This window comes from Xiphophorus hellerii, chromosome 10 (assembly GCF_003331165.1).
Source record: "Xiphophorus hellerii strain 12219 chromosome 10, Xiphophorus_hellerii-4.1, whole genome shotgun sequence".
Lineage (NCBI taxonomy): Eukaryota > Metazoa > Chordata > Actinopteri > Cyprinodontiformes > Poeciliidae > Xiphophorus > Xiphophorus hellerii.
The window spans coordinates 2,089,225-2,115,846 of NC_045681.1; the positions used below are offsets into that span (position 1 = coordinate 2,089,225).

Here is a 26,622-nt window from a genome sequence, read left to right on the forward strand (position 1 = left end):
TGCAGGGCTAATCGGTCCACAGGTGTCAGAGTGATTGTTTTCTATTTGAAGCTATAAATCAGGATGTATTCAACCCCCCAACGCTCTGCTTCAGTTCTGCAGGCCGCACCAGGAAACCATAACCTTTGACAAACGTGTTACTGCACTGCAAAAACACAAATCTTACCAAGTAGTTTGGGTCTAAGTTTAGTGCAAATCTCTCAGAACACTTTAAATAAGAGTAAACTAACTTACAAGTAACTTTTCAGCAAGATATAGCAGCTTGTTTAGAGTTAATAATTCATTTATATTGAGGAAAAAATGTAGCAGTCACACAGCCTGATTTTCTCATTCAAAAGACATTTTTCCAGTGTTTCCAGTGAATGCGCTGCAAGTAGAACTGGTCATGAATTATTGACTTAATAAGCTCCTACATCTTACTGAAAAGTTACACTTTTAGTTAGTTTTGTCTTTTTCAAGTGTAGATATTTGTACAAGAGACTAAACAACTAAACAAAAATACTTGGAAAGTTTTTGTGTTTTTGCAGTGCAGTAAGACATCAAGCAGCTGCCAGTGATTCCACTGCAAACACACAAAATCTTACCAAACATATTTTTTAAAACAAAACTAACTTAAGATGTAACTTGTAGGTAAGTAGGCAAGTATCTTTTGCTGGTTTCTAGTGCAAATTTCTTAGTTTTGCCTTATTTTAAGTTTACTAACATGAAATAAAAGTTTTCAGCAACATATAGGATTGTTTTGAGTGAATAATTCCTTAATATTGACAAAAAGATTGTAGTTTCACTTTGCTGATTCAATTTATAAGATATTTTTCCTATTGTAAGTGAAATAATCTGCCAGTGGAACTAGAACTGGGTTGCTAGGCGACGGGCTGGGCTTGGCTTGGGTTGCTAGGTAACGACGTCAGTGGAACTAGAACTTTCTCAATATTAAGTAATTGTTCACTTAAAACGAGTTGCTATTTCTTGCTGAAAAAAATTTCTTTAGTTAATTTTGTCTTATTTCAACTGTACTAAGATATTTACCAATATATGAATCATTTGCCAGTGAGTTCACTGGAAAACTAAAAAATGTTGGCTAGTTTCTAGTGAAAATATCTTAACACACTTTAAATAAGACAAAGTTAACTTGCAAGGAACTTTCTGAAACTATATTTTTGTTTTAAGTCAATAATTTCTTAAAATGAACAAACAGCACAAGTTCCACCAGCAGACTTACTATTAGTGAAATAATCTGCCAATAGAACTTTATTTTTTTAAAAATTAATTTTAAGGAATTGTTGACTTAAAACAAGCCTGGAAATCTTGCTAAAAACTTAGTTGTCAGTTAGTTTTGTCTTATTTCAAGTGTAGTGAGATATTTCCCCGAAGCTGGACCAGAAATACTCGGTAATATGTTGTGTTTTTGCTGGGTTGCACAGCCACAACACCAGAAACCAGTTGGAAATGCATATCAATCCTAACATTTCCGCCTGTAAACCTGCGGTGGAGGTTTCTGGCATTTAAAGTTGATGATTTGTCAGTGGCAGCTGCTGCAGGGTCATTAAAACGCAGTTAAGTTGTTCTAATCGCAAACAATTCAACTGCATGTTTACTCGTCTATACCCGGTTTTGGAAACATCGTTTCCAAAACCCGGTTTACTCGATCCAGAAGATGCTCCTCCATGTTGGTCTCTCCTGCCTGCAGAGACTTGCAGCAAAGCACTGACAGGCCATTGTTTCCACGGCGATCAGCACAAGAACATCAACCGTTAACACGATGTGTGTTATGTTGGGCGCACACACTCCTCCCTTTTCAAGAAGACTTCACAGTTTACCGTCAACGTCCGCGTTATTCTGCAAACGGCCAGATACGTTGGAGTCTGGGTGGGACGGCTGCTGGCTCACCGTTCCTTTTTTCTGGATTTTTGTGAGTCCGGGTCTGTGCCGGTTAAGGAGATGTGAAACAAACGTGACAGGAGGCACCGACTCGACCGCCGTTTGTTTTGTTTCAGCAGATTACTGCTGTTTACGATATCAGCGTTTTATATCAACCAATATAAATAATTGATTATTTTTTGTTTTAAATATCTGAAATACTGCCAGACTGGTGGTATAGAGAGTTTTCTCTGCATGTTGTTGTTTTACATTTTTAAGATGTTAAGAGGCAAAGTGGGAAAACTTTAACTGCTGATGGCTGCACTGCAAAAACACAAAATCATATTTTTTGTCTGGTGTCGAGTTCAAATATCTTATTTCACTTGAAAATGATTCAGAACTAATGTGATGCTGACTGTAACCAAAAAAGGTAGAATTGATCTTATTTTAATTTGTCCTTTGGTCTAAATTTGAATTCTGTTTTTTCTTTTTTTAATGAAAATATACAGTTTTAGGAAAATACATCTGTATTTTTTGAGGGACTTGACGGGTCTCACTGATGATCTTAAACTGCTTTACTATTCCAAAACTGTGACTGAAGTTTCGGCCATTTTTTTCTCATCATTTATCCATTCACCTTTTCTGGTAACGACTTTGAGTCATTAAGTCGTTTCTCATTCGCTAATGTCAATTTGTTAGCATATTGACTCAAAACCACTTTTTTTCTTGCTCTCTGTGTCGCCTATGCTAGATGCGGACTCGTTGCCATAGCAGCTGACAACAACGCCACTTTATGTTTCAGGATTCAACAGACAAAAACACTCAAACGTTTCCCACACAGAGAACAGAACATTCAGTCTGTTACAGTTTTATGTTTTCAGGCTTGGTGTTTATTTTGTGATTATTAATAAGTGATTGTTGTGGTAGATTAGCTACGTTGCTATCAGCTAAGCTAACACTAAGCTAACAATCGGCGATCGATTAGCTAATCGACCACTGATGATCTGTCAGAGTTGGTGTTTAGATTGTGTTTTTTTTTTAACTGAACCAAAACACAGAATTCCTCATCACATCTACTGTACATGTTAAGGTTCTCATAGTCAAGCTAGCATAACTGAACTACTTCCTTCTCCCTTGCTATTTTTTTCTTAATTAAAACTTTTTACTGACCTTGTTATGTAGTTGTTATAGTGTTGACAATTAGTAACACAAATTTTTATACATCAGGCGTACATTTAAGACTTAGCACATCATATTCATAACTTAACAGCTAAAACTAGCCAGCTTCCACTAGCCATTGCTAGCAAGCAGCTTTTTGCCCTCCAGCAGGGAGATGGAGGCGGGATTTGATGCGCATGACGTCATGCTGTAATGGGTCCATATCTGGCTGATAAGTTACAAAAACATGCAAAATGGGAATTTTGCATAATTGGTGCCTTTTGAGATCTTAGCATGCATCTTTTCTGCGTGTGTGAGAAGTCTGAACACCCAGAGAGCAAACTCCCTTCTCAGCTCTCTATTCTAACTTTAATCAGAAACAGAAACAGACCAGTCCGTCTCTTTTCTTTCCCACAGAAGACACCTGCGTTTTATTGTCCTCTTCCAGTTCTGACACTTTAGCCATACCTCCGACTTTAATCACGACATAAAGCACAGACACCAGTGAGAGTCAGAGGATAAAACGAGGGATTCAGTGGGAAAAGACAAAGGTGTTAAAGGTTTGCGGTGAGTCAGGGCATGAAAAAGCCAGAAGTGTTGGAGCCGCCGGTGTTATGAAACATCTGTTGAGCTGGAGATGAAAAGGAGGGCTGACGCAAATGAGCGCTCCTTGAAGGCCATGGTTCTGATCAGCCACTGAGTCAGACTGACCGTCAGGCGCTTTAGAGATATTCCAACTTACATTTCAGTCAGATCTGGAGCCATTACCAAAAATGGCTCCAGATTAATCGTTTACCAGTTCGCAGCTTTATGCTAGCTTACTGGTGAAAACAGACATCTGTAGGCAGAAGCTGCATTTCCACTTTGTTGCTATTCCGCTGATGATGAGAAACACAATTACTGTTTCCATTAAATAAAAAAACTGTTAAAATCACACGTGAGTAAGGATGTTCATTGGAAATCATATGGCAACTTCTTCCTAACTACTTCCTGTTGACTTCTTCTTCTTTTCCGCCAGTAGTAACATCCAGCGGAAAAAACACAAAATCTTGCCAAGTATTTTTGTATATTTTCTATTGTAAATTTATTAGTACATTTGAAATATGACCAAGCTAACTTACAAGTAGCTTTTTTAGAATCAATAATTCCTTTTTATTCTAGTTGATTATTTCATTTGTAACAAGACATTTTCCCCATGTTATAAGTGAAATATTTTGCCAATGAAACTAGAACTTTTTCATCAATATTCGAGAATTATTTACTAAAAACAAGCTCCTATATCTTGCTGAAAAGTTACGTATAAGTTAGTTTTGTTTTATTTCAAGTGATCTGAAATATTTGCACTGGAAACTTGGTCAAAAATACTTGGTAAGATTTTGTGTTTTTGCAGTGCAGTGGAACTAAGACTTATTTTTGACTTAAACAAGCTCCGATATCTTACTAAAGTTACCTATAAGTTAGTTTCTCCTTATTTCAAATATACTAAGGTATTTACATTCAAAGTTAGACTTTGCGTTTTTGCAGTGTAGACCCCGTAAGAGTTGCTGCTCTCTCTAATTAAATCTTATCTTCTTATGCAGGAGTTTTTTCACCTTGATAAGGACCAGCAGGGTGAAAAACTCTTCTTCTCTGCTGTTTATTCAAACATTTTGCAGAGCATCAAGTTCAGGAAGCCGGTGTTATTTTTGCAAAGCCTCCAGCCTAATATCTGGCTGAAAAACATATTCTCTGTAAATGCGAACTAGTAAAATGCATTTTTTCCATGAGAGATGCCGCGGTGAAAAGATACTATTATGTGGTGTGTGAGGTTATGGGGGGAACATTTGATGGGGAAGCCAGGGAAGCTTTAGGCATAGTATCAATTTAATTCTAAGTGCAACAGTATGCCAAATCAGACATGCTGTTATTTTTTTATTGAAAGTTACCATGGCTGCATATGTTTTCCATTACTCTTTAGCATCTTGCTCCTCTTAAAGTTCTTCAGCGCTGACATGATTATTATGAGTATTAACAGAGTTAGGACGTCTCATTTGGCTGTTTTTGTTTTACAACTTCACTTACAGTGAAACATCAAAGTTAGCTTAAAGGGAACATGAACGACAACATGGCTACTTTAATAATGACTGACACTGGATTCTGATCACAATAAACGTTCTCTTAATGTCGCTCGAACGTCACTTCATCTCATCAAGCCTCATTAGCAGTAAACATAAACGTCCCTCCTGCACTGTTTCCTCACTGGCTGCGTTCTTTTAGTTTCTGCAGCTCCACCGTCAGTTTCCGTCGTGCTGCAGATGAGTAACAACCATAAAACAGACTATGAGAGGCTGGTACATTGCTTTCAGCAGTGATTTCATCCGGGTGTGATGTTCTGCTCTGTCGTTTTTTCCTGAGCTGAACTGATGGTTCTGGAGCTGGAAGACGTTCTGACAGAAGAGGCCTGCTTACACGTTTTCTTGCACCAGAAAAACTCACAGGGTGCATTAAAATTTCTGATCTGCATTTCATTTATTTTATTTTTATTTTTAAATGGCTGCATTATGTACTTTTAATATAAGTGAAGATAACTTGAACAACTAAAATGCTCCACACTGCAAAACTCTTACCAAATGTTTTGGTCTAATTTCAAATACAAATTTCTTATATTTGAAATAACACAAAACTAAATTACAAGCAAAATAAAGGAGCTTGTTTTAAGTCAAATTATTTTAAAATTATTGACTTAACCAAAAATTATTGACTTAATAAAGAATTAAAGGTAAACTGTCATGAATTCGTCATAAAAGCAGGTTCTTCGTCGTTACCTTTGCAGGCGCGCCTGTGGCTGATGGGTCGAGCCATGTCCCGGTAGAACCCCTCCTTGCAGTAGTGGCAGTGGCGTCCGGCTGTGTTGTGACGGCAGTTCATGCAGACGCCGCCGCTCTTCCTTCCCGACAACTTGTACAGCTCCATGTTGAAACGACAACGGCGAGCGTGGAGGTTGCAGTTGCACGCTGCGAAGACAGGAGGAAAGTTTTATTCATGCACGAGTTCACAGAGGTGAGGACCCAAAAATTATACTCAGGTAAGAGGACCAATAACTCAACATATTTTTACTCAATTAAGAGTAAAATAGATGTCCAGGAAATTACTCAAGTAAGAGTAGAAAAGTATTTGGTAAAAAGTGCTGAGTAACTGATCAAATTATCAATCATTTAATATTTAAAAATTACATCATCAGATGGACCAAAATATAAAGTTAAGTGGAAATTTTGATATTTTAAGGGCCAAAATGACAATAATTCATGTAAGAAATAAAAAAATAACAAAAACGGACAAAATAACATTTTTCCAAATCAGTTTTTTTCTATATAAAACTCACGAAACTTTAACAGAAACTGCAGCTCTGTGTGTGGTGAAGTTTTGGTTAAAACATGTTTGTTTTTCATTCAGTGGGAAGAAAATACAGAAATTTTTCTGAAATAAGATTAAAGGTACTTCATAATAAAATTACTCAAGTAAGACTAGCGATACTTCACTACAAAAACACAAAATTGTGCCAAGTATTTTTGGTCCAGTTCCTAGTTCAAATACCATAGTACACTTTAACTAAGACAAAACTAACTTACATGTAACTTTTTAGCAAGAGATAAAGGCTTATTTTAAGTAAATAATTCCTTAATACTGGTGAAAACGTTCTAGTTCCACTGGCACCGTTTCCTAGCAACCCCAGCGAAGCACAGCCGTTACCTAGCAACCCCAGCGAAGCCCAGCCGTTACCTAGCAACCCAGTTCTAGTTCCACTGGCAGATTATTTCACTAATAACAAAAATTTTTTTCCATGTTACAAGTTAATTTATCTGCCAATGGAACTTTTTCATCAATAATAAGGAATTATTTACTTTAAATAAGCCTCTTTATCTTGCAGAAAAAGTTACTTTTAAGTTAAGTTTGTCTCATTTCAAGCGTACTAAGATGTTTGGACTAGAAAGTAGATCAAAAGTACTTGGTAAGATTTTGTAAGTACAGTATAGTAAAAAATACTCCTAAAAGTGATTTTCTTTTCAAAAACATTACTCCAGTAAATGTAATTGAGTAAATGTAAGTAGTTACTACCTGACTCTGTGTGTGCAGACGTAAAAGTTTCCACTACATGTAACACTTTCCAAACGTGCGGTTCTGTAAAAACACATGTAGCGCTATCAGAGGAGAGCAGGGAGACATTTTCCAGTGAAGCGGCGTAACGATGGTGAGCGGTTTATAATCGGAGTCTGGCTGCTCTTCCACACATCATCCATCAAAAGTCCTATTTGCAGAGCTCATTTGCTCCATTTCATAATTAATGAATTCAGCTTTTCCCAGCTCATTAGACATCGATCTCTGGTAAGAGAGGCATTAATTTCATGAATCGGTGATGAGAAACGACTCCAGAGATCAATCAGAACCGAAGGCGGCTCAGTTATGGAGGTGGGCTCCTGCTAACTGTCTTCTAAATGAGGCGAGCAGAATAAATGGGAGATGGGACGTCAAGTTCTCCCCCACAAAATGGCTTCTCCGTGTCACCTTGGCTTAAAAGTCTTTCCTCAGACTCCTCTGCACTCACAAGCTGTGACACTATTGATAAACTCTTGTCACTCTCTACATGTGAGGTTTGCATCTGAGCAGTCGATTGTGAAACCCGCCGCTCCTATTTGTGTGAAAGAGTTTGATTTAGACCCTCCACTCTTTAAATCAGAGTCAGACCCGGGACCTGAAATCTGGCCGCAGCTTCAAAGTGGAGCTGCGCTCCGGTTCGGAGTTACCCACAGATAAATTAGAAACGGGTAAACAACGGTGGGGCATTTCACCAAAAATGTCAACAGTTGAGGCTTGGAGGATTACAAGGTGATCACAAATAAAGCTGGTATTAGTTAGCTTAAGTCAGGAGGGAGGCTGCTGGGCGGAGAGGATTTCAATAACAGGGAATGTTTAAAATTGAATAAGACAAAATAATGGGGAATAAGTAAAGACAGACAGGAGGAAACACTGCAGGCTTTTTAACGTCTAATGAACGAATGAACATTATTCATTTATTTCACATAAAAAGTCTTTCAACAGCATAAATGGAGGAAGATACGATTTTCTATTAAACATTATAATCTGATCTGCATGCAAACTGTGGCACTTCTAGTGTATTTCCCTTAATTTGCAATTGTAGTACAAAATATGTAATGATTTACCAAAATATACAAATTTTTTCAATTATAACAAGACAATTTTCCCATGTTATAATTTAAAGGTGACCTTTTATGACTCTATGGCCTATTCAAAACATGTTCATTACAATTTTTGCACAAAGTCATAAATTTTACACAATGACATTTTAGTCTGGTCAGTTCTGTCAACTCAACATTTACACTTATGCAATGGTACATCTTTGAAAAGCAGAAGTGGAGCCTCCTGCACAATCATCAAGAACGCAGCAAGTGGTTTCTGGATGGCAAGGCAACAATAAAACACTTCCGCTGGGGGTTGCTAGGTAACGGGCGGAATTCCGCTGGGGGTTGCTAGGTAACGGGCGGAATTCCGCTGGGGGTTGCTAGGTAACGGCGCAGCGGCTGCTGATTTGTGACGTCACATCAGAAGATTTTCGAAACATTTTCCAGACACCAAAAAATATCAAGTTATTTCTAAAAAGCGGCAGTATTTTTCTTAGTGCTTGTCCGAAAAGGAGTGGGAAGTTTTTACTTTTTTAAAATTCTCACCTGTTTATGCTATTCTTCAATATATACTTATATCAAAATAAATATGGCAGTATACATATCAATATCCTACATAGAAAACATAATTTTATACTATTTTTAACTGAATCATCTAAGAATATCCCGTGTTATTTTACTGTTATTGTTCATCTTCCATATAACTATTTATAAATATGTTTTTGTACCTTTTAGTGAGTATATTTACACTGGTTTATCTCTGGTCATCGTGTTGAAGCTGCAGCTGTAACTTTTATTGAAAAATCTTTTTTATAACTGATTTGTTAAAAGTGTTGCACTGCAAAAACATAAAATCTTATCAAGTATTTTTAGCCTGGTTTCTAATGCAAATATCTTTGCATTAGAAACTCGCCTACAAATATTTTTTCATCAAGAAATATAAGCTGGTTTTAAGTCAATAATTACTTAAATCCTGTTTTTCAAAAAGTATTAGAGAATTATATTGGCAAATTATTTAATTTGTATCATGAGAACAACTTCTTGTTATAAGTGGAAAAATCTGCCAGTGGAGTTTGTGATTTTTAATCGATATTAAGGAATTAGTCACTCTAAAAAAGCTCTTCTATCTTGACAAAGTTATTTTTTAGTTGTCTTGTTTTAGTAGAAATTAGACCAAAAAAACCCATTAAGATTTTGTTTTTGCAGTGTAATGTTTTCTTTTAAACAAATTTTTAAATAATTTCTGTGTAGCTTCACTTCATGAACCACCGTAATTTGCTTTGATATTACATAAATTTTAACATCTCACCTTTGAGTTTTATTATAAAGCAGTAAATATGAGCTAGAGCCGAGTTTGAATGGCTGCTTTTGAAGGAGAAAAACATAAAAAAGTAACAAAGTCTGGCTTTAAGGAATAATGAAAGCGGTGAACATGCAGCCGCATTCACAGTCAAAGAAAAGCCTGGCACCTGGTGCGTTTGGAAAGAGGCCCACTTCTCCCGGTCCCAGACTGTGGAACGGGGGGAAGAGCGCAGGGTAAGGGCCACATTCCCAGACTATTTCCCTACCCCATCTGGTTATTGCATGGTCAGATTTCTGTGGAACTCTGCTACTAATGAAGTGCTGCTTTATGTATAAATTGATATTAAAGCAGCAGTGTTTGTTTGGAGACACTGCTTTTGGTTTCTTTGCTCCGCTTTGATGAACTGATGAGCCTCAGACCAGAACTGACCCCCTGATCCAGCAGAGGAGCACAAAGTGGATCAGTGGGCGGATCTGAGACTCTAGTTCTCTGGCTGGAAATGAGAAAAAGGTTTAAAAACTGAGTTCAAAGCCTTTGAGTTATCGTATATGCACATTTGAAAGGATGTGGTCTTTCTCTTCACTGCAAAAACACAAAATCTTACCAAATATTTTTGTCGCGTTTTAGTGCAAATATTTTAAAACACTTGAAATAAGACAGAACTGCTGTAAAATAACTTCTCAGCAACATACTGAGAAGGCGCTTGTATGTTGTACAAGCTTTTTGTAAAACATACAAGGAGCTTGTTTTAAATCAGTAATTCCTTAAAATTGATTATGAGTTAAAGGTGACCTATTATGCTTCCTTGAACAGGTCAGGATGGATCGATGGCCTATACAAAACATGTTCATTACATTTTTTTTGCACAAAATCATTCTTAGATAATGATATTTTAGTCTGGCCAGTTCTGCCTGTTTTGAGCTGCTTTAGGGTTTTCTGTCAAGCTGTTGCGGTTCTACAACCGTACATCTTTGAACAGCAGAAGTGGAGCCTTTTCCACAACCAACAAGATGCAGAAAGTGGTTTCTGGATGGTAAATCAACAGCTATGTTGACGCATTGGAGCTCTGGCTGGGTTTCCAGGTAACGGACGGAACTCCGCTGGGGTTGCTAGGTAACGGCACAGTGCCTGGTTTTTGAAATGGCTCACTTTTCAGACACCAGAAACCATGAACATATTGCCAAAAACCGGCTGGGTGTATTTTTTTATTAAGTTCTTTGTCTGTTTTTAGAAACAGTAAAAACTGAAATGAAAGTACAAAAACATGGAAAATGGGAATTTTGCATAATCCCATTTAAATAATCTACCAGTGGAATTAGTATGTCATATCAATAGTTAGGACTCTAAACAAGCTCCTATATCTTGCTGAAAAGTTCCTTGTGAATCAGTTTTGTTTTATTTCAAGTGTACTAAGATATTTGCACTAGACACTAGACTAATTTAAAATTCACTTAGTAAGATTTTGTGTTTTTGAAGTGTTCTTAAACATCCTGAAAAAGCGTAAAATCACCGTTGGGTTCCTCTGTGTGTTCATGCAAGTGAACCGATCCTCAGGCTTCCCCGCTTCCCCTGCAGGAACGTTGACAAAGAACACACGGCTCAGATGGATCACCAAAGTTATGCAGGTCGGGAACCGTGGTTACGATCAAGCGTCTGAAGCGCGCACAGCTGTGAGCAGTTGCGTCCATTAACACCTTGTAGGGGGAACATGAAAGCATCGGATTGCCGTTTCTCCCCCAGCTGAGGGAGCGTCGGCCTTCTCACGGCTCCTTCTCGCCTTACTGCTGTGCAACACAATCTGCCGACAAAACCCGGAGTCAGAGGGGATATGTTCAGGTGTGGAGAATGTGAAGAAATCTCTCTGAAATTAACCTTTAAATGATTTGACATGTGTAGTGCCGATGGCTTTAACTCCACCGTGACATGGAGAATGAAAGAATTTGTGTTTGGGATGAAAGAAAAGCTCAGTCATTGGAAACGGGACAGGAAAAGAGAAGGTCAGAGGACATGTTACTGTATGTTAGCAGACTAGAAAGGTGAGGAATCGTGTGTGTGGGGGTGTGTGTGTGTGGTTTCTGTGGTTTTTCCTGCAATGTTTATGGGTTTGTTTTAAAGTGTTTGTCCAACCTGATCATCCAAATCAGATTCAACAGAACTAATCCAACAATGGCTCCGTTTCTACTCCAAATGTGATCAAAGCTTTGTCAACAAATGTTGATAAAACGCAACTTCACAATTATGGTGTTTCCATTACATAAAAAATTGCAATCAAAATCACATGTGAATAAGTTTGTTCACACGCTAAGTCATTAAAAACGCACCACCTCATCCTCCAACTAATTCTTGTTGTCTTCTTTGTCGTTTCCGCCAGTAGTAACTTCTGGTTGTTCATCATGTGACTCGTGTGTGTGAAAAAAATGTTTCTGTTCCAGGTTTGCGGGAAGAAAAAAAAACAATTTCGATGCAGCCAAAAAAAAAAAACACATCTCATCTTAGCGCCAAAACATTTTATCAAAAATTTTGACTTTTTTTGAAATTGGCAAATTTATGTCAAATTGCAGAATAGAAAATCAGCTACTGCTACAAGTTCAACATTTCTTAAGAAAATAAAATAAACAAAAAGTTTTGTGAGGCAGCCTAAAATCCTTTAATAGGCATATTTTACACAAATAAGTTGGAGTTATGGTACGCAGAAGAAATTTGCAAATAGCTAAGTCTACTGCATATCACTACATTATTAAAACAGATTCATATCTAACTTAGACAGAAAGTAGAAAACATTTATTTCTACGTATTTAATTACAAAAAATCTAAATCTGGAAAATTGGTATGGGATGGTCAGAGCTTTTTAAAAAATCCCTGATCGGTTCATTTCTAACATTGATTCAAGATTATTTTAAACATGATTTATAATTCATATATAATATTACTAACACTGCAAAAACACAAAACCTTACCAAGTATTTTTTGTTTTGTTTCTTGTGCAAATATCTTGAAATAAGAAAGTTACTTACAAGTAACTTACATTGTTTTAAGTCAATAATTCCTTATTACTGATGCAAAAGTACGACTTGAATCAGACGATTATTTCATTTAAAACGTGGGAACAATGTCTTGTTATAAGTGAAATAATCTGGCAATAGAACTAGAACTTGGTTGCTAGGTGACGGCTGGGTTTAGCTGGTGTTGCTAGGTAACAGCGCCAGGAGAACTAGAACTGTCTAACTAATTTTAAGGAATTATTTACTTAAAATAAGCTCCTATACCTTGCTAAACAAAAAGTAAAATGTAAGTTTATTTTGTCTTATTTCAAATGTACCTATTTGCACTAAAAACTAAACCAAAAATACTTGGTAAGATTAAAATGTTTTAACCAAAAATGAACCAGACACAGACATGCACCTGCAGTTTTAGTTAAACTTTCCTAAGTTTTTTTATTTAAAAAATTGATTTTCGAAAAAAGAAATGTTCCTGATTTTTTTATGAATTATTGTCATTTTGGTCCTTAAAATCCTAAAATTTCCATTTAACTTTATATTTTGATCCGTCTGATGATGTAATTTTGGAAAGATTTTATGTTTTTGAAGTGAAGTCACATCTTATCCTTCTTCCGTGTTTGAAACAAAGTCAGTAAAAGTATAAACTTATAAGTTTTTACCCCATAACAAACCCAGTCAACTATAAACTTTGCACAGTTTCAAAGCAAAATCAGGTTTTGCCCCAGGAGAACCATAGCAGAAAGACGACACGCTTTTCTAGATGTGGAGGGAATCTGATGGTACTGGAAACGTTGCAGATATTCTCTGATCTCCCAGAAGCTGGCTCGTGGCTCAGAGTTCAGCTCAAAGACGCATGAAGCTCGTTTCTCACGTTGTCGTGGAAACAAACACAAGCTTCAGTCTTGGCAAAAGGAAAAGATGCTGAGACAAAACGGGAGACGACGAGCAGAGAGGAGGAAAATATTAGAGAAGAAAAGCGTTTCACCACCTTGTCATTGAACTGACGTTGCCAAATAGTAATTGTTTTAGGGGAAACTTCCCTAATCTGTAATTGTTATTTTTAAAATTTTAGTTTTTAAAATGTCAGAATTTCCTCCACACTTCTTATTTTTCTCAGTCTGATGTCATCATTTCTAAAAGTTAAATCAAGTGTTGTGATCAAACAGTTGAAGGGACTTTTTCTAACATTTGCTTCTTTTAACACTTGATTAATTTATTGGGCGGCTACTTTTTACTTTTATGTGAGTGAAAATATGCTGAAGGAATGCTGCTCTTACTTGAGCATAATTTTTGGTAAATTATTCCTTACTTTGAAGGCTGCAAGAGGTTTTCTGTACAAAAGAGGATAAGGGTCACTAAAAAAAGAAAACGAATTCTGACTTCTGAATTCTGAATTTTGAGATTAAAGTCAGAATTCTTAAAGGTTTTTTTTTCAGTGTCCCTGATCCTTTTCCATACGCTTCTGGACAGAAAAAAGAGCTTAGTTTGATTTTTCTTATGAATATCAGGAAATAGTTTTTAAAATCTATTTTAACAGGTGCCTGCTCTGAATAAAAAACCTTCTCTCCTCTGACTGGTGACAAATTGGCCCTCGAAGCCCACTCTCAACGCATAAATGCTAGCGTATTAGCGGAGCGCGCCACCTCTCCTTCCCCTCTCCGTATGTCAGGGATAAATCTAACCTCGTTTCTCATCCAGCGTGAAACGCCAAAGCCAAGCCGGTGAGCGCAGCCAATTGATTTTGGATGCCTGTGCAAAACCCAAATCCCACTGCTAAAATTGGTCGTTGAAAACTGGAGGGCTTACACCGCCACCTTCCCCCTCCGGGCCCGGGCAGGCGTCCAGACGTGCTGCTGCCCCCCTCGGGCGCTCTCTCTGCCTGGCAAAACATGCTACGCTACAGTGTGTGAGCTCTCTATGTGTGTGTGGGTGTGTGTGCGTGTGTGTGTGTGTGTGTGGGCTGGGTTCCACCTGGCTGCTCCAGCCACCTGCTCAGGGCACCGAGGGAAACACCCGGTTAATTAGCTCCTCATTATAGCCAAACCAGACCAGAGAGCACACTAAAAACACTCACACACACACCCACACACACACGCACACACATTTTGAGGTGTTGTATCCACGACAGAACCAAGCGACTAAAGGCACAGAAAGAATGAAGTGAATCTCGAACAGATGTAAACTCTTTGTGCGCTAATGAGCTGTAGACAACAAGCTGAGCCCAACAGATAAAAAACGCTAATGAGAAACTCTAAATCCGTTGGCTTCTACCTCTGTAACGATTCAACTTCAGGACTTCAGCTTTCTCCTCGTTTAGACGCGTCTTTGACCACATTTCAGTCCCCCACTCTCTCCGCTTTGTGGTTAGCCTCAAACTGTGATCTTAAGAGCAGTCTCTTTACAGCTTTTTTCAACCTGAAGTCCCCCTAATTCTCATAATTTCTCCTCTTTCACTCCACTTTTCACACATATCAAATGCTGCAGTGAAAAGATCCAGAACTGGATCATTTCCAGACGAGTCAAACTCAAAATTATGATCTTTTTCAAAACACTGAGCACACCACACTGAGTACTATCAGGTAGAAAACACTGTTACTGTTAGTTCTATTCAGTATCAATAGGTTTATTTGATGGTCTGTTTGCACCAGTTCTGTTTAATCCTCTTTAATCCAACTCCAGTCCGTTTGTCTAGAAAGTCCGGTTTGTTTGAGGAAGTCTGAATGCTAACTGTTATATGGACCAAAAAAACCGAACTCTGATCCATCTGCACACCTTGGTCTCGATTTGGTTGTAGTGAACTCAAATGAACGCCAACTGTACCAAAGACCGATCCAAAAGCAGGGCATTGTGGGTAAATACAACTAAATATGCGGTAGACATGGACTATCAGGTGTGAACAGACCCTAAGAGTAACCGTGTTTCTGTCAACTGGTGGATATTTTGAAGTGTCACGTTAAAAACAGTTGATGGAAACGGCAAAGTTTGAATTAACTTCCTCAGTTTTGCAAGAAAGTTTTTACTCTTGCTTGAGGTGTTGTTTGGTTTTTCTGAAAAGGTGTTAATGCGCTAATAGGGGAGATGGAAACACATTTGCCGTTAAAGTTCTGATACCGCGAACATCCCATCTAGTGGTGGGTTTGTGCCATACCAGATAGACCGCTCCAAAACGAGGAATTGGGTAAACACAACCAAAACAAACGCACTATTCTAGCGCTAGCGGGAGAAATGGCACATGGTCTTTGGCTAAAGACAAAAGAGAAATCCTACAGCCACGAAAATCTCCAATTTTGTTTACATTTTGTGAATAAGAAAGTTGCGCTCAGAGTCTTCAGAGGTTTTCATGTTGTTCCCTTTAGTTGTTCTTGGTGCAGCGCCCCCACAGTCACATAAAGACCATTACAAAGTCAGTCTTCTATCACCTGAATAGCATTTCCAGGATTAAAGGACTAAAGTCTCAGCAAGATCTAGAGAAACTCATCCATTCGTTTATCTTTAGACGCATTGATTACTGCAACAGTCCTTACAAGTCTGCCTTAAAAACACAACAGATTTATAAACTATTATTTTACAACTTTCTATCTCTGTTTTTTTCTAGCTTTTCTGCTCGTTTTCTCTTTCTGCATGGCATCAAACAGGAAGAAACTTTAACTAGATTACCCTGGAGGGTTGCCAGGTTGGGGGCGTGATGTCGGTGCAGAGTTGTGTCTTCGGCTCTGTTCTTTTTCACTGGTCCAGTTTGCTTCCTCACATCTAAACATTGTTATCTCCACCCTGCTACCAGTTTTTCCACCCTGCAGGCTAAATCCTGCGCAGGAAACGACGTTTGCAGCCACATCAGTGTATCGGTGTGAGCCGAGGGAAACTGGAGCTGTTCTATGTCTGACTTTACTGACGGCATATACAACTACGAGGACTTGGCTGGTTTGGGAAAACAAAGTGACAGATGGAATATACTGTTTAAATTCATTAACTCTGCCAAAGATAACAGAAATAGTTGAGAATTCACTTGAAAGTTCATGTTTAAAAGGAGAAAAACACAAAAAAGCAGAAAGAGGTAAACAATTTGTGGCCTGAATTTCCATCAAGTGAAACAGTGAGTAGCATTTTGGGTTTTTTTTTTTAAGGTCTTATTATAACTATTATGGTTGGAGAAAACAATAGTTCTTTTTCTTTAGTTATGGTTTCCTGAAAAATCTGACCTCATCTTCATTAAGAAAATGTTCTTTCTTCATAAAAGGAAGTATTACATTTTTAAATTTCAAGATTTGTAGCCAGTTATTAAACTAAAATCTGTCAGAAACTGTTGGTGGGACGTTTCCACTAGTCTGCTAGTAGCAGACCTAATTTTTTGATTAGTGCCTCTTTTGCCAACTTTGAAAACATTTACTTAACTTATCTTCCTTTAAATTATTTTTTCCCAGATAAAATTTGTAGTTTTAAACTTTCAGTGAATAAAGTTCAACATCTGTGCTGTTATGAATTCCTCAGATAGTTAAGCGTTCATATTCATGCTCTTATTCTTAATTAAACTTTTTCCTGGCCCTGTTATGTGATTGTCGTAGTTTTGACAATTAGTAGCAAAGCACTGCATCCCTTTTTCTTTTATATGTCAGGCGTACATTAAAGATTTAGCATATTATTTTGAGAACTTAACAGCTAAAACTAATGCTAGTCACTGTTAGCGAGCAGCGTTTTGCCCTCCAGCAGAGATGGGCGGGATCTTGTGCATGTGACGTCACACTTTTGCTGAAAAGTTAATTGTAAATCAATGTTGTCTTATTTCATGTATTCTAAGATATTTGCACTAAAAACTAGACCAGGAATACTTGGTAGGATTTGTATTTTTTGCAGTGCATTTTTTGCTGCACACAGCACTTTTCAAGTCTTGCAAGTAAAAAAAAAAAAATTCCAGCTCACCACTACGCACGACTTTGTGTTGCTCTGTCACATAAAACTCCAATAAAATGTGTTACAGTACGCGGCTGTAATTTGACATAACATAAAAAGGTTCGAGGTGTATGAATACTTTTGAAAGACGTATTTTATCCTAATAGTCTCCAGTTCTGGCTGCAACCAGAAAAACCGACGGGCAGCCAAAACACACATTTTCTCATGCAATAAAGCAGAGGGAGTTTGCAGCAGCATATAAATTCTGTTACAAAAACACAAAGAACTCAGGAAAAAGTAGGTAAAATAAGTAGCAGGAGAGGAGAAACATCTCCTGGCAAACAGTTGCTCCTTGACAAAAGTCAGCCTAGAGAGGAGAGGCCGAACGGTGACGGGCACCTCGGGAGGTGATTACTACCATCTGTGAGGAAGAAGCAGTGTGGGCCAGAGAAAGCAGGGTGGGCACTGGTTCTGCAGCTTCCCCAGTTTGCTTTGGCACTGGGATGAAACACTGCAAGGCACAACTAGGCCACATGTGGCGTTCACACATGTATCGGCGCACACACGGCGCTTTAAAACCTCCGTGGCATTAAGTCTGTTACTTGACACTTCCCTGTCTTTAACAATCGTTTCTCCATGTTCCATTTCTTTCTGCAAGAAAAGCCTTTCTGGGTGGTTTCTCAAAAACAGGATCGCATCAATCCCCTCCGGGTTGGCCGCAGCCCAGAGTGAAACCCTGTCAGAGAGAATAAAGTTAAACAGCAAAGCTGCAGCGTAAACTAATCACACTGAACAAACTCCTGAGCTTTCTTCACAGACAGCCGAAGCTCAGGCACCTCCTGTCTGATGACCTCATCATGTTGTTGCATTTTTTTGCCCGCAAGCTAACTTTGTTTACTACAAAAACAATGTTAAAGGAACATATTGTGGCTTTTGTAACTTTTTTAAAAGAAATATTAAAAATGGACTAAAATGCTTCAAAATGGATAGTTCAGGATTTTTGAAGTGAGATTCTGTAAAAAACAAAAAAACAAGTTAACTTTTTTTTGTTGACATTTTCAGTTTTCATAAATCCAGATTAGTTTGTCTCAGAGGCAGAGACAACATCCGGTCTAATTCACCTCTGCTGTCCTAAAACTTCTCCTTTCTAAAAATAATCCTTGAAATATAAACTTGTTTATTAAACCTTAAAGTTACTTAAACCAGAGTCGATAATTTATTGGTCACAAGGGATAAAATTTAGTTTATCCAAGTTAATTTATTGTGTTTGTAAAGTTAAATAATTTAAGTTTGGCAAACTCCAGTTACTTGTGACCCATTAACACAAGTTTATTTTAAGACCTCTGCTTATTTTATTTTTTTCTGTGTAATTCCTTCCTAAAGTCCAGCTGATCTGAGCCTAACATGCACACTGGATGTAAATCTGAAACCTAACAGAGCCAATAGAAACAAGATTTTATCTGATAAAGTAGCCTGTAATACTGCTGCTGCACATTCACATAAATATTGTTTGGTAGCCAATAGCAACCAAATGCTAATTTCATTCAGATTATCAGTTTGATACTGTTCATTTAAAGAACTTTTTTTTTTACTCTACTGTACTATTTTTTAAGTTTTAAAAGTTAAAAAACAATTCAGCTGACCAAATGTTCTGGAGCTCTGCTGGGGTTGCTAGGTAACAGGCTGGAGCTCTGCTAGAGTTGCTAGGTAACAGGCTGGAGCTCTGCTAGAGTTGCTAGGTAACGGTGCAGTACCTGCTGATTTGTGACTTTACATTCTGAAAGTTTTTGAAATGATTTATTTTCCAGTCACCAAAAACAAACTTATTTCCAAAAAATCAGCTGTTTTTTTTTTTTAAAGCATTTAAGTTGTTTTTTAGAAGCAGTAGAGACCAAAATTGAAGCATAGAAAATGCAAAATGTGAATTTTTGCATAATACGTGTCCCCTTTAAGAGAATATAGTAACTTTTAATTATATCGCCACTAAATAAATCCAGAATTATTCCTTTAAGTGACATAAGTAAAGATTGTTGCTCTCTTAACCTCCAGCCATGATATCACTGATCAGTTATCTACCCAAGTTTTACTCAAAACAACAGAAAAAAGCATGTAAATCCTGTTCTACTGCATGTAATGATGAAATATAATGTAGATAAAGATATTAATGTTCACGCTAGCCAAACAGTACCAGTTGAATGTGGTAGATTTCAGGATCCGCAGGTGTAAAAAGCCCGTTGGCCAAGCTGCTGGATGACTGGGCGTGACCTCTGCCTGCCCTTGAGACGGTGTGGGGGGATGAAGGCTATTTTGGAAGTCTAATCAGCATGGAATAACCATCTGCCGCCTGTCAGAGAGGTTATTGAGGAGAGAGATTTACCAAAGTGAAAATAATAAAGGGGGAGTTTGTACTTTAGTGGTTTTTTCGGTGTTTCCAGCTCAGTTAGCTTCATCTGTGCCATGTTCTGAGCAACTGTTCCTGGCCGCCGTTTTGCTTGTGACACACGAGTCCAGCTGCTGGGCCACAACGTTTTCCCTTTCGAGCTATCGCTACTTCAAAATATCGCTCTCCAAAAACAGGGGCAGCGCCCACCAAAGCCTCAGAATGCCTCAGAACGCCTTTACCCGTCATGTAAAGTGTTTGTACTGCTGCTGGTATGAAAGGCTGAACCTCACTGTCATAGTTGTGTTGCAGACATGATCTAATAGCAGAAATATTATCTATGTGATGTATGGAGGGAAAATAGGAATTAAATACGACTTTGGTTGAGTTTGGTGTTTGCAAGTTTTGGCCAAAATCACCAAACTGAAAGTATTCACACTAAAAATCATTAAATTTCAAAGGCAAAAATTAGATTATTGTGATTTTATTTTTGTTGTACCTTCTCTTCATCAACAAACTGCATTTAATTAAACAATGGGAATAATTTGTAGGTCCAAATCATAAAAACAGCTTCACATGACTAACTTATAAGTTACTTTTTAGCAAGATATAGGAGCTTGTTTTAAGTCAATAATTTATTGATATTGATTTTTAAAAGTACTAGTTCCGCTGGCAGATATTTTTGATTACAAGATATTTTCCCATGTTAGAAATTAAATAATCTGTCAGTGGGATTAGAACTTTTTCATCAATATTAAGGAATTATGTACTTTAAAAAGCTCCTATGTCCTCCTGAAAAGTTACTTGTGAGTTAGTTTTGTCTAATTTTAAGTGAACTAAGATATTTGCACTTGAAAACACCAAAGATACTTGGTAAGATTTAGTGTTTTTAAGTGTAGTTACACATAATGTTTGAATATGTTGAGTTGCTTGGATTCTTCCCAACATCTGCACTGTAAAACCACAAAATCTTACCAAATATTTTTGGTCTCATTTCTTGTTCAAATATATTATTACACTAAACTAAGTTGTAAGTAACTTTTAAGCATTAAAGGAGGTTCTTTTACGTCAATAATTCCTTAATATTGATGAAAGAGTCCTAGTTTCATTGGCAGATTATTTTGCTTATAACCTGGGGGAAAATGTCTTGTTATAAGTTAAATAATGTGACATTGGAAATATGACGTTTTTATTAATATTAAGGAATTATGGACTTTCTATCTTAAAAGGTGCTTGTAATGTAGATTTCTCTTAATTCAAGTGTATTAATACATTTGAACTAAAATTTAGATACAGAATACAGAGGTTTTGTGTTTTTGCAGTGTGGCCTGACACAGACCCATCAGAAATGTATTAACTCAGAAAAACATCGACATTCTTAAACTCCGAATGTTATTGGATTGATTGATTTAATCTCCAAGGAAACTGCAATGATTACGCAGAACCAGAAGACCATCTCATTGAGTAGAGATGTCAAATTCCCTCTTCTAAATATTCAGCACAGCACCCAAACTCTGCAGCAGAGCAGCCCTCACCTGCATTTCTGGCGCATCGACCTTTACCTTTCTACTTCATGCCGTGAATGCATGCCGGTGTGTCTGCTGCCATGCTGGAAGCAGCCCTGGCTCAGCCGGCCCATTAGGGATGGATGGGGTCTGGCATCAAGTTTCTGGACTTCCTGTGGTTTGAGGAAGGAATGAGGTGGAGGAAGTTCTGCAGAACAGAACCGCTCGGTGCCACAGCCAAGCAGAGACAGCGCTACTGCTTCTCCATAAATCAGGGATGTCCAAAGTGCGGCCCAGGGCCCCATTTGTGGTCCTTACACTGATTTTGTGCAATTCAAGAATGATGCAAATTTTACCCGTCCAGCATAGGTCCGTGATGCAGAAAGAATTTTTTTTATTTGTAATTACAAACGTATTTTTCTTCTGACTTGTTGATCAAGTTACCGACTTTGCCTGAATTCACACCACATGACTCCCTTCAAGTCTTAAAAACTAACAAAAGACAAGATGCTAACCAGTTTTTCCGTAAATGCTAGGCTACATGACGATGCTGCATTGTCTCCATGGTTACCAACGGTTAGACTGGAACTTCTCCACAATGCGATATTTGATATCTTTCTCATTATACTTACTTATAAAGTTTATGAATGTTAATTTCCTTGTATAAAGTTTTTGCTGTAAATCTGTGATCATACCGAGGCTGCCAGTCCATCGCTGCAGTATCTTTCTCCATTAACAGTTATACAATAACTGTTTGTGCAGCCGACCGCGCGGCCATTTTAAAGTGAAATCAACTAAATGAAAGCGACATTAGGCTACCAGATGTCTGCACATTGTTTTGATGTCCGTCATGGCGGAGCGGCAGAGTCCTGACGTCACGTACATCATGCTCTGGCAGACTCTGTTAAGGCGTGACATAGTGTCCCGGATTTTTAAATCAACATAAAGTATTTACATTATAACTTCAGCTATGCCAACAGAAAAGCCAGCGCTCCATCACAGCCAGGAGCCAAATTGCTCTTATCCATCTGTTTCCTCATTCTGTCCTGCGGTTCAGGCTCAGCGGAGATAAATCACGGCTTTTTCCACAACGTCTCCCTCAACGCAAACACACACCGCCGTTTATGAGGCGGCCGTCTTCCACCGCGTCAGCAGGAATTTGTAAACCTGTGTCTAAAGGGACGATTCAAAGCGATGAAGGCGGCACATAGGGGTGTGTGTGGGGGTGTGTGTGCATGAATTGTGTCTGGACAGAGTGTGTGAGCTTGCCAAGACGACAGACGGTTATCTTGGTGCAAGGCTTGTCAAACGTTGAGGAAAACTGGAGAAGAATCACACAAACCAGTCAGTGGAAGTTTTTCTTGTTTGAGGTAAAAATTTAAGAGACGACTAATTAGGGCACATGTGTCAAACTCGAGGCCCGTGGGCCACATCTGGCCCGCCAAAGCTGTTTATGTGGCCCTCAAGACTCCAGAGGGCCACATAAATAGAGTATTTTTATCTGAAGTCTTTGTACACTTGAATTAAGACAAAATTAACGTACAAATAATTAAGTTAATTTGTAAGTTAATTACAAATTAACTTACTATATCATTTTCAGCAGGATATAGGAGTTTGTCTTAAGTTAATAATTTCTTAATATTGGTTAAAAAAAATACTAATTCCATTGGCAGATTATTTCACTAAGAACATGGGAAAATGTCTAATTATTAGTGAAATAAACAACCAGAGGACCTACTACATTTTTATCACTGCTTACAAAATTATCGATTTAAAACAAACTCATATATTTTGCTGAAAAGTTCCTTGTAAGTTAGTTTTGTCTTATTTCAACTGTACTACGATATTTACACTAGAAACTAGACCAAAAATACTTGGTAAGGTTTGTGTTTTTGCAGTGAAATCCCTTAACATTGATGCTCCACTTCTAGATTATGTCTCCTATAACAACACACTTTTCCATGTTATAATTTAAATAATGAAACTGTAACTTTTTCATCAATATTGAGGAATCATTGACTTAAAACAAGCTTCTATTTCTTGCTGAAAATGTTAGTTTTGTCTCAGTTTGAGTGAAGAAACCAAACCAACAAAACTTGCTGTGATTTAATGTTTTTGCAGTGTAACTTGACATCAAGTGAATCTAAGGCAGAAGTGTCGTAGACGTAAGAAATACTGCCACCTGGAGGTGGGAGTTGGCATCACTTCAGCCCAAGATTTTTGACACTTTTTGCAATAAACTCACAATTTTGCAGTAGTACAAAAAAATTCTGGGATTTATTGATTTTGTGTACATTTCTGCCATAAATTGGAGGGACTGATTGATGTAATGTTGCGTCTGGAGTCCAGAGGGCCACATAAAACGCTACGTCGTGCCAGATTTGGACCTCGGGCCTTGAGTTTGACACATGTGGAGTAAGCACTTCAGGAAGGCATAAAACAGAAAAACAAAGACAGACGTTCTCAACACAGTTACCCTAAACCTCTGCAGACGCTTTTGCAGCTGAAAGTCCCAGAGAAGTGGGAGTAGCTTTTTGGCATGTTTAAATGCATGAGCAGGTATAGCGTGCAACAGCAAACGGGCCCGAACCGCCCTGCCTGAGCAGAAGGATGAGGTCATCGAAGTTGGCCAGCAGAAATCTGGTTGTTTTGTCCAGAGGCTCTGGATCGAAGTGACAGATCAATCCCACAGCAAAGAGATTTACGGGAAGCAGGTACAACACTTCGCAAACAGCCACAGGACATTTGAAAGAGGGCGTGTGGAAAAGTGTGAGCGAGAGCCCACTGAGGGATTGACAGGATATTGTTGAAGAAAGGCTTGTGAGTGCGTTTGCATCCATCTGCATTGAGTAAATGGAGGCTTTAAAGTCCCATCTGAAGCCAAGCTGAGGTTGGAGACTCAGAGTAGCTGGTGAGGAAAGGATGGATTTGTTGGCTGGAACGGCCTTACCTCTCTGGCTCTGTCACTCCTGGTCCCCTTTAAACAAATCTGGCACTGTTCAGTGCTAAATATGACCTCAGGCCAGCTCACTGGGTAATTACAACATGTTAGAAAAATACACACTGTTTCTTTTCCTCCCTCTGGCTGTAATTTCATTTCAGTGAGCAAAGGTTAAAGTGGGGACAGCGGTTTCTAATACGGTTTTATTTTCCTATGCTAACAAATTTCTATGACAAGCAAAACTGGCTCAACCTGAGTCTATTTATGCTAACAGAACAAACACAAGGCTGAAGCCAGTGCACTGATATAACTTCATCTTTAATCAAATGCAATATAAGCAGCGTACAAACTTTCCTGCTCGACATGCTGGGAGTTTTTCTTGGTTGGATTTCATAAAGCGACAGGATGACTTGCACAGAAAGCAGCCAAATAACATTCTTGGATGGCTTCGCTCTGCAGAGCGCCAGTGACTCCAGATCCTGTCATCCTGTGTTTAGACTTGCTAGCAGTAAAGAGTTTTTCACCCTTCACAAAACAAACTAGTAAAGTACGAACCCTTTGAATTAAATGCAAAGAGGAAAATGTCAAACTATGGAAGTAGATTCTGTTATTAAATTAAGTTTCCAGTAAATTTTGTTCACCTTCCCAAAACCTTACTATGAATTTATGGCTCATATTTCTACAATGATCAGGCGTTGAACATAAACTCTTCAAAAAGCAGATCTAGGGTTGATGGAGTTTTAAATGTTTACCTGAATAAACACCAGCTGATCTATAAAACACAATATTATTGTAGTGAAAAGAAAAAAGTAACATGGCCACTGAAGAGTACGTTTCCTCCAAAAGCTTTTACATTTCTAGATTGATTTCACATATTTACACACAAAAAATATGGAAAATATGACCATCTTTCAATTATTACAGGAAAATAATTGCAACATCAAAACAATCAAAAATCTGTAAGAAAAAAACTTTTGAATAAATCAGAGAAAAATATAAAATATAAGAGATGAGCTTCAAGTTTAATATCTTAGTTTTAATTTTGTAAATTTAAATATTTAATTATGGACAATAGCATCTCATAAGTTTACCACTTCTGGAATTATTTTGTCACAAATGTCTGACTTTTTTTTTATTTTTAAAAAGCCCATTTTTCACAGGTTTATTATCATAAAGGTATGCCTTTAACCAGGAAAAATACAAACATTTTAAAATTGAAATTGAGAAATTTTTGACATCAGAGAAGATCAACATTTATTTGAGGGAAATTTACTCTTCCGTGTATTTTAAATCTAAAATGGCTGTAATAGTCTGTTGTAAGATCATTACAATAAATACCAATAAATACATGAAAACACAATTTATATTGGAAAACTTAATTTGTTTTCTGACCTCATTCCTTCTCAAGAAATGAGTTTTAAATCAGGCAGCTGGTTTTATATGTTGGATATAAATGTTTAACAAAAAATGAGCAAAATGTAGTTCAGCCATTCAGTTTAACATCCACAAGAAGAAATTTGATTAAATTTGACTTTTAGAGTCACAGTTTGATTCAGAAACCAATTTTTCTATTCAATGTGTAGAAATTCTGTTTAAATTATGTGACTGGAAAGAGAAAGAGAGCGTATAAATTAATAGAATATGTAAATAAGTTTCCATTGTCTGTTAAATATATCAGATTTAAACAAGACCAGGTTTGTGTATAAAATTCTGCAACTTAAATTACTATTATTAGGTTAACTTAATAAAAAAATGTGAAAGAACTTTTAAAAATTATTTACGGTGGCTGACTGGACACTCAGACACATAAAACTTAAACAACTTTTAAAATAAAATTTTAAGCATTTTGAATCAATTCAAGATTCCCAGAACTACGAATTGCGATTCTTTATAGCTCAGGTGTCAAACTCGAGGTCCGGGGGCCAAATCTGGCCCGCCGTAGCTTTTTACGTGGCCCTCTAGACTCCAAATTAAATCAATAAGTCTCCAGTTTTTCACAAATTCGCAAAATTCACACAAAATCAACAGATCCCCACATTTTCTGTTTGATTTCGCTGCAATTTTTTCTCAAAATTGGTCAAAAGCATTCAGTTTAAGTGACTTCTGCCTCAGGGTTACGTAATGTCAAGTTATAGCCTGTGATCAATACGACGAGTAGCAAAGAGTCACATTTAACATCATACATTAGCGCAAAATTCCTTATAAATACTTTTAAATTAGAACCACAAAATCTGCAATTTTGATTGCAAAAAATACAAAAACAATCACAAAAATTGGAGGGACTGATCAGTGATTATTTAAGTTTAAGAAACATGTATTGAGTGCTGCAACAAACAGCTATTTATTCATATTTTAACAGTTTAATTGGTTTTATCAATACATTCTGGCACAACCGGCCCTTTAAGAACGTTCAGA

General features: G+C 37.5%; 1 protein-coding gene and 1 long non-coding RNA gene across 3 annotated transcripts in view; one reads left to right on the plus strand and one right to left on the minus strand.

The window, feature by feature from the left end:
• Positions 1-26,622, minus strand: part of ntn2 (netrin 2) — a 59,395-nt gene that overhangs the window by 15,056 nt on the left and 17,717 nt on the right. For both annotated transcript variants that reach the window (XM_032574389.1, XM_032574388.1), the window contains exon 3: positions 5,820-6,008. In XM_032574389.1, the coding sequence (XP_032430280.1) occupies positions 5,820-6,008 (189 nt within the window). The remainder of the gene's footprint in view (positions 1-5,819; positions 6,009-26,622) is intronic.
• LOC116727162 (uncharacterized) lies at positions 5,942-13,657 on the plus strand. Its single transcript, XR_004340767.1, has 2 exons — positions 5,942-6,054; positions 13,220-13,657. It is a non-coding gene; the product is annotated as an uncharacterized LOC116727162 (long non-coding RNA).